Source organism: Trichechus manatus, unplaced genomic scaffold (genome assembly GCF_000243295.1).
Source record: "Trichechus manatus latirostris isolate Lorelei unplaced genomic scaffold, TriManLat1.0 scaffold00120, whole genome shotgun sequence".
NCBI lineage: Eukaryota > Metazoa > Chordata > Mammalia > Sirenia > Trichechidae > Trichechus > Trichechus manatus.
This window is the reverse complement of record NW_004444056.1, coordinates 2875058-2887779: the sequence shown is the minus strand read 5'-3', so window position 1 is coordinate 2887779 and position 12722 is coordinate 2875058. Positions and strand designations below refer to the sequence as shown.

Genomic DNA, 12722 nt, shown 5'->3' with positions numbered 1-12722 from the left:
TGACCTTAAATCCACTGACGTTTGAACTGAAGCCGAGGCCTCGCTCCCACCAGGCAGGCACTCAGTTATGGCACTGGATTAGTGCTCTTTCTGTAAACCAACGCCACCCTGGTGATCAGTAAGAACTGTTCCCTGTTCCTCTAAATAAGTATCCCTTCTGGAAATAAGATAGCAAGAGATGACTTTCAGGAGACCAGGAGTATTCGCAGCATGTGGGCAAAGGTACCTTCCCACGTTCTCTGAATCTTCATGACAAAATAAAAACGAGGCCATCAGTCCCACTTTACACTGTGGCTCAGAAAGGAAGGAACATGCCCAGAGTCCCACAGCTGTGAGGACTAGAACCGGACAGAGCCTGTGAGAGGGTCGCACACCAGGCCCCCACCCTCGAGGCAGAGCACCACAAAGGCAGCCCTCACCGCAGTGTGCCGCTCGCTCACCACCTAGCATGCAGTGCAAACGCAGGCCTGCTGCTACAGGCCAGCACACTCCTTCATGGTAAGCAGGCAGGGGCCACGGGCTCGCTCCACTGACACCCCAAGCCGTTGTACCTCTTGTTCCTGCCATACCTGCCCTTCTCACCAGCAGCACCAGCCCTGTGCGGTTCACATTAGGCAGATCCCCTTAGCTTCTAAGAGAAGACTGCCATTTGCCCACTGGGTGGTAATTTCTGAAAATGTGCTTTGGAAGGGACAGTCAGCATCAGCAGCTGAGAGCAGGTGGTACTGAGGCTGTGGGGCCTGGGCCACATGCTCCTGCCCTCCAGCCCAGATGAGGGAAGGTACCACCAACGCCAGGTACAGCCCTGGAACCCTCTGCCACCCAGCAGTGGCTACTGACTCTTGGTGAGGGCTTGTTAGCAGACACCTGTTGGCCACCCCCGTATCTCTGGCTCTTCCTGACACATGCTGAAAAGCGGAAGGAGCTTTAACTGGCTTCAGCCTCCGTCTTCAACACAGCTTTGGGGCAGTGCCTTGTCTCAGCCCTTCCCTGTCTGTCCCTGTCAGACGAAGGGCAAAGGGCCCAAAGAAGGGCAGGGGAGGAGGCCTCTGCCGGTTCTAAGGAAGGCTCCCAGCCCCTGGAGGGCAGGGCTCAGTGCTGAATTACCTGGGTCCCCGCCCCTGCAGCTGGAGCAGCCCGCTCGGAGAGATGGCTGATGCTTGGCTGGGGGTGCTGAGGAAGTGTGGGCAGCTGTGGGTGGGGTGGGGCGGGCTGCAGCTGCTGAGGGACCACCTGCAGGTTTTGAGCATGATGGGGAGAAGGGGGCACTTCACTCGGCACGATATGCGAGAAGGCAGCCGGGTACACAGGCTGTGGGGGCAGCTGGGCCACAGCAGGGTGGATGGACAAGGCAGCCACGCCCTGTGGGGCCACGGCCAGCAGGGGTATGTTGGTAGTGGTGCCTGGTGCATTTGGCACAATGGTCCGGCAGGGTACTGCCAGGGAGGGCAGTGGGGCATGGGGCAGCTTGACCCCCTGCAAAGGCAGGGCCGGAGAGGTGGGTAAGGGTGCGGTGGGGTTAAGGGGAAGGCTTGGCAAAATCATGGCCGGAGAGAAATACTGAGGTGGCGGCGGCGGCACGGGGGGCAGGCTGGCAGCTGGTAAGTCAGGGAGGGCTGGAGGGAGGCCGTCAGCCCCTGCCAGAGGGGTGACGGGAGGAATGACGGGAAGCTGAGGCATCTGAAAGAGACATAAGAGCAGATCATCACGCTCAGTCAGGCTACCACGGAGGCCACCACACCAAGCCTGCTGCACCTGTGGATTAGTGACTTCCTGGTTAGCTTTACGACAGCAATGAAAGACGGTGATAACGCAGAGAGGAGAGCACAGATGTCTGCCGCTGCGGTGCTTTTGTGTACTGCTGGAGGAAGGAGCTCAGACATAAACATGCAACTTAAATGGAAACGCCAGTGTATGAAACTATTCAAATTAAAAAGGAAAGTCAGAAGCTTCCAGCAGGAGCAGAACGCAGGAGGCACCTGCTGGGCAGTCCCCGTGGCCACACTGTGGGGCCTCTCACTTCATCCTGGCAAGACAGGCCACCTGGGGGCTTTGTCCTGAGGCGCTCAGGGGCAGCCAGACACTGGGGCCGTATCAGTGGCCACGGGTTCAGATGCCCTCTTGTGCATGAAGGGCAGGGCTGAAAGCGCCACCAGACTGGCTCCAAACAGCTGGAACCACCTCAGCCTCATGTCCCCCAACCTATATAAACTCATGTCCCCCAACCTATATAAACTCAAATTGAAACCAAATTCTTTGAGGGGTCTGTGGTGAAAGCATATCTTTGAGCACCCCTTTTCTGGCTGGGCTGATCCCCAAGTAGCTCCTGGACAGGGAGAGGGCAGGTTCGTGCTGGCAGGCATGCTCATCCCAGCCAGATGAGACCCCTGCTCCCACCAGAGGGGATGCCCAAAACCTTCCTTGCACATGTATGTTTTCTCAGCAATAACTACATATCCTTGGGAAATGTGACATTTGACTACAGCGGTTTTGCACTTCAAACGTTTTAGTAGGTTCTCTGACAGTTCTCTCTTTAAAATAACTTTTCTGGTGGAATGCACAAGAACGTCATGTAATCTACACCTCGGTGCAATTACAAGGCAGCAAAAATATGCCAGAGTCTGTGTGAAAAGCACCCCAAACAGCACGACCACTGACTAGCAAGACCATCACCTCGCTGGACATCTAAAACGGCCTCTAACTTCGTGTGAACATGGGCACAGCCTGGGTGACGCACGGCAGCTTTTACAAAAGAACCTTCTAAGTGTCGTAAATCACAGGACCTCGTGCTTGCCTTATGGGAAATCTCGCCTGCAGAATGAGGAAGTACTTGCTGTCCTACAACTGCTGAGCAAAACTGAAACTGGGGTACATGCGGGGAGCCCATCCATAGCCCTGAATGTCTATGAAATGTCTGCACTGACACTCGTCAGGCAGGGAGATGCTCCCACACCGATTAAATCGCATCAGTTGCATGCCATCAGACATTACTAGCATGGCCAGTGCTTCCCCACAGAGAAAACGTTAGACTGCTTTTGCAACCTGAATCTGACCCCCTGGTGACCAGTCTTCCCTGTGGTCAGCAATGCCGCTCAGTTTACTGCCCGACCTCCAAAGAAAGACACTCAACAGGGCCTTGGGTTTCTCTTATCAATTGAGTTCTGCAGCATGAACACATCATTTTAGGCCCATTTTCTGCACGGAGCTCAGTATTTCTGCTGCTGATCTTGGCACTGGACTAAACTTACTCCATGCCAGGATGCTCCTGGGGCAGATGCCCATGGTGTCTTTCAATGCCCTGATGATGGGCATGTTGCTGGCCGGGCATGGAGGTCAGGGGACTGGCCACTGGGTCTCTGCTCTCTATTGCTAGAGGAGATCTCCAACACAGGGACTTCCTTTTCCCTGAGGACCCCAGGCCATCTAGAACCCAGCCCACCACTCACAGCCCAGAAAGGCCGTACAGCCTAGAAGGAAGGTCAGAGAATGATCCACCCAGGCAGGAGAGAAGTGGAGACGGAGGATAGAAGAGAAGCAGCCCAGCCGAGGGAAACTGTCCTCGATGTTCTGGTGTGCACAGGTAGTGGGTGGGAAGGCAGAAGGCAGGGCTGTCTTTGCAGAAAGAAGGACAGGTGTCCACCACGTGGTGAGGTCAGGAGGTCAGGCAGTGTCCTGGGACGTGCCATGGTGCACGGCCCCATGCTGGAGAGCCCCACCCCACAGCCCTAGGCCAGACTGCCCAGGTTTCCATGCACAGACAGCAAGCAGGCCTCCGTGGTGGCCCTGGCATGCCAGCCTGGGTGGGGCATACCCCCTGGCCAGAGAGCAGAGCAAGTGGGGACAGAGGCGCATGAGTACCTGAGAGGCTGGAACTTGAGCAAGTGGTGGCAAGGGCACCTGTGGCATCTGGAGGGGCTTCAGTGGTGTGGGGGCCACCTGAGCAGCTGGAGGCAGGTATGGAGGCAGGTGCGGCGGCACCGGCTGGAGTGGGCCCAGGGGCTGCGGGGCCAGGACTGGCTGCAGGGGTGCTGGCCGGGCCAGTGGCGGAGGCTGGTGGGAGAGAACAGTGCATATTTTAGGCCGGCCATTCTGCCAAGACAGGGAAGGTATGCACCCGACCTGTGTAACCCAGAAAAAAAGTGAAAACACACCACACATGCCCACCACCAAGCAGACTCAAGCCAGCCTGGGGCCGGGGACACGGCCAATTCCCTGCAAGCTTCTAAACAGTAAGGCCGTGTAGGGAGCACCTGCCGTGTGCAGGCCCTGAGGCCCAGGCCCGGGCCCTAGGATGGGGCAGATGACAGGAGGAAGGGGGGAAAGGAGGGATGGAGGGAGAGGGATTCATGGGTGGGAAGTTTGGGGGGCGTAGTGCCTCCTCATACTTGTCTGTCAGCTCCTTTTCTCTGGTTCAAGAGTCCCCATCACCTCTCCCCAAGATTCCCAACCCTCTCCCGACACAAGCTGCCCCCCCGGTTACGCACACTCAGGGAGGCTTCTGCAGGTAGTGGCCATACGAGCGCCCATCCACCTCTGCCCACCCAGCCACATGCTACAGAAGACAGTAGTGTGCACTGGCTAGACAACCCTGCCCTCAACAATGTGTGAGACCGCCCCAGCCCATGAGGGCTGTTGGGCAGTTGGTCCGGAGAAGGGGCAGAGCCCACACTTACCTGCTGGCTGGGGGGCGGTGGCTGCCCCGAGCCCACAGGCACAGGGGTACTGGGCAGTGGCAGCAGGGGTGCGAAGCTCATCGCTGGTTCCGGGAAGTGCTGCTGCGGGGGTGGGCCAGAGCCCACAGCCAGGCCAGGCTGCAGAGAGGGCCTGCTCAGCACCGTTCTGCAGAGCCCCCAGCCCCAAGCTCCACCACCGTGGGGCCAAGGGGTCTGGCGGGCGAGCCCACCCCTCACCAGTGACACTCCTCCCAGGGGCATATCATAACGCTGCAAAGCTGCAGAGCAGAGCATCCGCTTCCAACAACCAGTGTCCTGGTGCATCAGCCCGCAAGGGACCAGGCAGCCACGGGAGCGGAGTTATGGAGACTTTGTTGGGCCAAGGAGAAACGCATGTCCTTGCACCAACTAGGGGAAAGGACGACAGAGCGTGCCTGCTGCGCAGAGGGCTGCAGCTGCACAACGGTGTGCACAGCCAAGCATACGTGGCGCGGGGAGGAGCACGTGGGCAGGGCAGTGAGGAGCAGGCCGCACAGTGCGCACACCGGTGGGGGGGCTGCGGGACGGGCCCTCAGTGAGCACACCACCAGAAGCAGGAGGGAGGGCGTGGCTGGAGGCTCAGTGTGAAAACTGAGAAAGAAACGGACACGTTGGGATGGAGGCCGGGTACTTGGTAATACTAAGCAAGTGCTGTTGGCTTTCCAGGTGCTGTGGTTTAGTTCCCTAAGAGTTCCATCACTTGGAGACACACACTGATGAGGAAATGCCCTCCTGTCTGGGACGGGCTCAGAATGTGAGAAGAGGAGAAGTAGGCGGACACAGGAAATGCAACCGAACAGGAGCTGCAACGTGTGACACTGGCTCATGGTCTTCCGTATCTACAATGGGAGCTCTCTCCCGGAAGGTTTTCTGGATGCAGTGAGTGCTGGTACTTCCCACACTGCTATCGCGTGTTCACCTTGCACAGCGCAGGCTGGTGACAGCAGCACAGGGCGAGGCAGAAACAGCAGGTGCACGGGGGGTCAAGCCTCTACACCGGACTCATCCGCAGCCTTGGGCGGGATGCGCCGCGCCCCAGCCGACATGGCTGACCATGCACCCTCGATGTCAGCACCCGGCGCCATGGGCAGAGCTAGCCCCAGCGGTTGCACAGCCCGTGTGTGCCTTGGGGTGGGGGTGGGGGGCTTCTGTGTTCTCTCCAGGACCCCGGCACCCGTGCCCCCCACCGCACTCCTCCTCCTCTCCCTTTCCAGTGGCCTATCACTGCAGCAACTGTCCCCCACAGGACAGGCATTGCCTGGGGAGAAAGAGAGCTTCCCACAGCCCCTATCTGCTCTGAGGACCGCTGCAGGCACTTCCTGAGAACAGGCAGGGTGCCCTGCCCCAAGACCACTTGTGGCATGTCAGGTCCCGTCTCTTCACCCCCTGGCTCCACTAAGCCCTCCCCTGAGAACCTGCCAAGGAGGGACCATGCTGCGGACGCCCGGAGGAGCGCCTGCTGCTCTGGTCACAGAGCCCAAGCCCTGGGCTTAGGAGGGTGAAAGCAGGTGGATGGCCTTGTTCAGCCCTGGCCTGTGTAGTCCTTACAGCTAAGAACAGCCATGTGGGAGAACCACTAGCCTTTCTTTCCTAAGTGAGCTCTCTCCACCATTTAAATTATGCTTCAGCTCACTCTGTGACACGAGCAGTGTTGCCAATGCCTGCTGACTCCTGGGGCTCAGTCAGCAAAGGCAAGCGAGACAGAGCTGCAGCACCTCCCCAAGGGACCTGCCATACCCCAGCAGGCAGGAAGGAGAAAGGGCCGTGGCAGGCTTAGGACAGCCAGGCCAGGGAAGACCCCTAACAAGCTCCTGGAATGGCTGGAGACAGCCTGATCTCACCCTGATGACTGAACAGGGGGATGGCAGGAGGTGGGCAGTGGTGGCCAGCAGAGCTACAACGCCCTGGGATCAAGACAGTAAAACAGTCCACAGCAGTGAAAGGTATGCATGAGAAGCGGAGGAACAGGAAGGCCTCACGGGGGACCTGGTGGGGGCGGAATCTACACTGCAGCCCCTGAAACCTGGGCCTGGGGGTTGGGAGGGGTGACATCTAAGTCACCCTCAGGATTTCCTCCAGCGACCTGGAGCTCACGAGTAACTGCTCTGGGGCTGAGTGCTTTGTAAACTGTGAAGTGAGTCTTCCTTTCTTTAGAGTTAAAATAGAAAAATAAATGTCAAATGCCACCCCCTTCATCCAGCAGTTTCCACTTTCACCTACTACGCTTAGTCTTTTCCCACACCATACCAATTATCCCACAGATGAAATCACAGCACGGGGCACTTCCGGCCCCACATCTCCACCACTCTCCCAGGAAGCCTTCCCTGCTCTCTGCCATTTCCATGCTGTTTCGCCAGGTGCACAGTATCCAACAGAGAGGAGCTAAGAGTTACTCAACAGCCCCTCAGCTGGACATCAGACTGAACCTAATGCCTCACTACCATAAGTAACACTTTCTTGCCTTCCTTTGAGTCATCTGAGGTCACCTCTTAGGCAGAGACGCTTTGGGTTGGAAGGGAGGCACGTTGCTATGGTTCATGCTAAGTGTTGCCAACCAGCCCTCATGACTCACTTGCCCCCAGGTGGGACCACAACGTCACAAGCCTGCAGATACCCGAGGTGTGTACTTTGACACTGTACTTCTTCTCACCCAGCAGGGCTCTGGGCCACTTGAGTACTTGCAGGCCACTTCAGTTTGCTGATGTTTAGTGACCAGCAAAGATGGGCCTTCCCTGCGTCTTCTGCCTCTGCTTCTCTCCCTGTGGGAGCCACAGACCTTGAACACAGGCCAGCATCCCCCACCCCAGGCACAGTGGACAGGAAGGGGTAGGTGACTCACCGTAGCGGGCTGCTGGTAGGTGCTCAGGGCAGGCAGACTGCTGGGCAGGCCGGGCCCCTCGCTCACGGGCGGGCTATAGATGCAGGGCAGGGTGTCCGGGAGGGAGCTGTACACCACGCTCTGCTGGCTGCTCTGGGAGTCCGAGTACACGGTGGAGCCCTGGCCGCTATCAAAGGTGCTGTCCGCTGCGGGGGGGGAGAAGACACGGCTTGGGGCCCTCCCAACATCACCCCGCTGTGGGGGGCAGAAGGCACAGCTTGGGGCCCTCCTGACATCACTCCACCGCGTGGGGCAGAAGGCTTGGCTAGGGGGCCTCTCAACATCACCGTGCTGCGGGGAGTGGGTGGTGGGCAGAAGGCTCAGCTTGGCTCAGGGCTCTCCCAACATAACCCCGCTGTGAGGGGCAGGAGGCTCAGCTCAGGACCCTCTCAACATCACCCCACTGTGGGGGGCAGAAGGCTCGGCTCGGGGCCCTCCCAACATCACCCCGCTGGGGAGGGCAGAAGGCAAGGCTCAGGGCCCTCTCGACATCACCCCACCGAAGCTCTTCACAACAGCACCACACAAGGGTAAAAAATGGAAATGCTGGCCCAGACACTACCACTTGGCTGGTCTGTGCATTTTTTCCCATAAAATGAAGATGGGGTTGTGTTTCTAGATTCCATAAATAATATACCCATGTTGTTCTAAACAATCACCTAATACAGAGCAGGTTGCGGGGGGGCGCTGCAACTGCACCCCACAGAGATGATCTCCCACTGGGGAAGAGCCTGCAGGCCCCCTCTGACCTAGCCCGGCTCCCGGGGTGTCCAACTCCTCCTCAATGCCCCCATGGGGCAGGAATGACATTTCCATCATGACCGCCCTGCATTCTCAGAAAGGCTGGCCCGACTCTGAAGGGGAGCACACACCTGAGCTCTGAAGAGGCCCAGGGGACACTGAAGGGGCTGATGGAATAAAAACTTTTCACGTACATTTTATAACTGGGGGAGGGGTCTCAGCACTCTCACTTTTGTCACCAAATGAGGCAAACAGCATGAGGTCGGAAGACCTGGGTCCAAATTCAGACCCCTCACGGCCACAGGACCTTGCCTGGCTTGGATACAGCATGGGTGGGCGAAGTCTCTGCCCCATGGAGAGGCTGTGAGAGCAAAAGCTGTGTGGGGATATTGGGGGCCAGAGCCAGGCACCAGGAGTTCACAGCCCAACAGGGTGGAGAAGCCCAGCTGTGTGGGGAATCTCAGGATCTAGAACCGGGCACCAGGTTTCCACAGCCCAGTGGGGTAGAGGGGTCCAGCTTTGTGGGGCTCTCAGGGGCCAGAGCCGGGCACCAGGTGTCCACAGCCCACCAGGGTGGAAGGGCCCAGCTACGCGGGGATCTCAAGGGCCAGCACGGGGCACCAAGTTTCCACAGCGAAGGCAGCTTACTCCCCTTGGCTCAAGCCCTCACTAGCCCAGCGAGGTGGACAAAGAGGCACACACACAGAGCCCCCTCCCCCAGCCAATGGGCTCATTCCCCATGACATGCCCGGGAAAACTGCTCACCCCAACCGTACATGCCAGAGAAGATGAGAAAACATGTTTATAATTGCATTTTTGGTTCACTCTTTCTAGATTCCAAAAGCTTCACAAACATTAGGATTTGCCACCTAAGAATACTGAAACCTGTTGCTGTTGAAATTTAAACTGTGTCCCCTGAAAATATCTGTCCACTGGGTTAGGCCACGATTCCCAGCATTGTGTGGTTGTCCTCCACTTTGTGATTGATGTAATTTTCCTATGTGTTGTAGATCCTAATCTCTGCCTGTGGTTAATGAGGCAAGATTAGATCATGTTAAAGAGGATTAGGGTGGGATGTAACACCCTTAGTCAGGTCACATCCCTGATCCAGTGTAAAGGGAGTTTCCCTGGGGTACGGCCTGTACCACCTTTTATCTTACAAGAGATAAAGGGAAGCAAGCAGAGAGTTGGGGACCTCATACCACCAAGAAACAAGAGCCAGGAATATAGCCTGTTCTTTGGACCCAGAGTCCCTGTGCTGAGAAGCTCCTTGATCAGGAGAAGGTTGATGACAAGGCTCTTCCTCCAGAGCCGAGAGAGAGAAAGCCTTCCCCTGGAGCTGACTTCCTGAATTTGGACTTGTAGCCTCCTAGACTGTGAGAGAATAAACTTCTGCTTGTTGAAGCCATCTACTTGTGGTATTTCTGTTATAGCAGCACTAGATGACTAAGACAGAATTTGGTACCGGGAATGACTCATAGCGACCCTACAGGACAGAATAGAACTGCCCCATAGGGTTTCCAAGGAGTGGCTGGTAAATTCGAACTGCTGACCTTTTGGTTAGCAGCCGAGCTCTTAACCACTATGCCACCAGGGCTCCTACAAATAACAAGCTACTTCCAAGAGGTACTACATTTCAGATGTCAATATTGTGTCCATTTATAATTAAAAGAAAAAAAGAGAAATACTGTTGGCTTTCCATTAAAATAATTTTTCCCCAGTGATTAGAACTCACTTTAATCCAGACAATATGAGAAATGTGGAGGGGTAATTGTGCAGACCCAATTAGACTCTGGTTTTAATGAGCTGACCAGTATCACTCACAGAGAGGGGGCAAGGAAGAGGCTCATTTTAATTTTTATAAAATGAATACAGACATTACGATGTAATTAAAAATTAATCTTAAAAATTTATTTTTAGCAATCGACTGACAAAACCGTGTGGTCTCAGTCAGCAGGTGTCTGATGGAGCACAGCAGAGACAGCGGACAGCCCTGGGGCGGGGCAACAGAATCGCCAGCAGAAAAGCAACAGTGGAGAGTCGCAACAAGCGACTTGTATCTTAAGACATATAAATATGTATCTGTTTGCCCATCCTGTAATAAAGACAGGCCTCTTTCTCTGACTGTGCATCTGCAGTCTGACGTTTCCTAAGGTCGCCCCTATAACGTACACCATGGTTCTTCACTGGAAAAGTACACTACCAGGAAAAGGGAGGAGGACAGTCTCCACACTCTCACGTGGAGCAATGAGAACCAGGTGCAGAAGACAGTGTGTCACGTACTCTCATTTGTGTAATGAAGGCAAAGAGAGGTGTGTGTGCATGCGTGTGTGTGCACGCGAGTGTATATGTGTCGTGTGCAACTGTGGTGTGTGTGAGCATACACGTGCGCGTGTGTGTGTACGTGTGTGTGGGAGGCTATCTCTGGGACGGCATGTAAGAAACTGGTAACGTCAGTTGCCTCTGGGGAGAAAAATTAAGTGAATTTTTATCATATGCCCTCAGACTTCTTGAATTTTATACCATGTGACTATATGATCTGAGAGGTTTGGCCACAGGACTGAGGTAACATCGAGGAAGGATGCCTTGGAGGCAAACGCCACCGCCGAGAGCAGCCAACCCGCTCCTTCCACTGATGGCTGCATCAAGGATGGAGCAGACACCCCCCAAGTGCTGCTACCCCGTGCTGAACTCTGTGCCCCCGTGGCCCCCACCCCCTTCCTGTGAGGCAGGGACGATTAGCATCCCTCAAGGACAAGGAGCCTGCTCCAAGTCCACAGGGAGGAAGCGGTGGATCAGACTGCCCTGTCTGGACACAGGAGCACAGGAGGTCTGCACCTGGCTGCATGCTGGCCCCTGCACCCTGGTGGGCTTTGGGCCATCTGTCCCGAGAAGCTGGACTTCCGTGAGCCTTACAGTTCCCTGGTCACACTGTGACATGAAAGGACAGTGCCCGACTCTGTGGGGGCTGGACACTGGGCCGAGAAACTAGGCCTTCATATCCCTACTTGCTGCCTGTCCTTCCAGTCCCACCATCCTCAGGTGTCCACGACAGTCTCTGGCCCTGGGATGCTGATGGGAGAGTGGGCGCCACGGGGTGCAGGAGGACCCCTCCACCCTGAGCTTACTAGGGACGCCCACGGCCCAGACTTTATGTAATTCTGCGAAGCTTCAACCATTACACTTCAAAGCACACTGCTGATCACCCTCCCCACAGAGCACCTGAACACTGCACAGAAAGAGGACTCAACTTTTCTTTGCCAAAGGCTGCTTGTCACGGCCCCAAGGGGCCCCCACATTGCAGGCCCCGAGCCCAGCTGGCCTGTTGCAGGGAAGACTCACACGTGAGGGATGTGGCGCTTGCCGGGAGCTTGGGTGGGAAGAGGTGCTGGTCGGCCTCAGGCTCCTCGGGCTCCGGACGCCCGCCCTGCGTGTGGTATGTCACCTGGACCTGCAGTGGCACCTGGGGGCCCCTGGTTTTGTCAGGGATCTCGGTGGCCTGTGACTCTGAGGGCTGCAGGGCAGGCCAGATCCTCTCCCGCCGCCACTGGATCAGTGCCACCCGGTCTCGGATTGACTTTGCCACGATCTTCATATCACTCTCATGGAAGAATCCAGATTCAGTCTGCAAAGGGGCCACCGGGCTGGTTAGTGATGCAGGAACCACAGAGCCCGCCCCTGTCCACACATCCCATGCTGGGGTGCCTGGCCCTGCTCTCTGCATGGTGGCTCTTGCTCAAGGGGTTCTGCCTCAGACTCCCTCCTGGAGAGGCCTCCCCATCTAAAGTTTTATTGTTCTTTAACTGAACACAGGTGTCCATGCAAATATAAACAAACATAAATAAACGGAAAGTTTGATGAAAAATGGTACACTGACATAGTCTCAAGATGCCTCCTCAAAGAACATTTATTCATTACTAAGGGGAAAGAGCAACTTCACAGTGGAGAAGGTGGCAGACACCACCTCAACCAGCAGGTCACCGGGAGCACTCTCAGCAGTGGGACACATGGACACTAAATGCCATCAGGAAGGACGCAGTGAGGACCCCCCCCCCCCAATGCTGGGAAATTCCTGCCAGAGACACACACCTGAGTGTAGTCAGGAAGCAACAGAGAGAAAGTCAACCTGAGAGACAGCCCACAGTGACTGCCTGTGCTCTGCAGAGTGTCAGTCAGGAAAGTCAGAGACTAAAGAGACAACCAAATACACGACATGACTCTGAGCTACCTAATCAGCAAGATCTGGCTGGGGTGTGAGGACGAAGGGCAGTGAGGGTCTCTGCTCACTTCCTGATGCCGACTGCTGATGGAGATGCAGGAAACCATGCCTGTCTGTGGGACCAGACACTAAAGCAGACGTTGGGGGACGGGATTAATTAATTTATTAATTA

General features: G+C 56.1%; 1 protein-coding gene across 1 annotated transcript in view; it reads right to left on the bottom strand.

The window, feature by feature from the left end:
- The window catches only part of WNK2 (WNK lysine deficient protein kinase 2), a 170047-nt gene that overhangs the window by 58994 nt on the left and 98331 nt on the right, over positions 1-12722 (bottom strand). The window contains exons 8-12 of the mRNA XM_023738649.1: positions 11674-11956; positions 7552-7736; positions 4674-4811; positions 3859-4050; positions 1108-1680 (exon numbers count right to left, since the gene is read on the bottom strand). Coding sequence (XP_023594417.1) covers positions 1108-1680; positions 3859-4050; positions 4674-4811; positions 7552-7736; positions 11674-11956 — 1371 coding nt within the window. The remainder of the gene's footprint in view (positions 1-1107; positions 1681-3858; positions 4051-4673; positions 4812-7551; positions 7737-11673; positions 11957-12722) is intronic.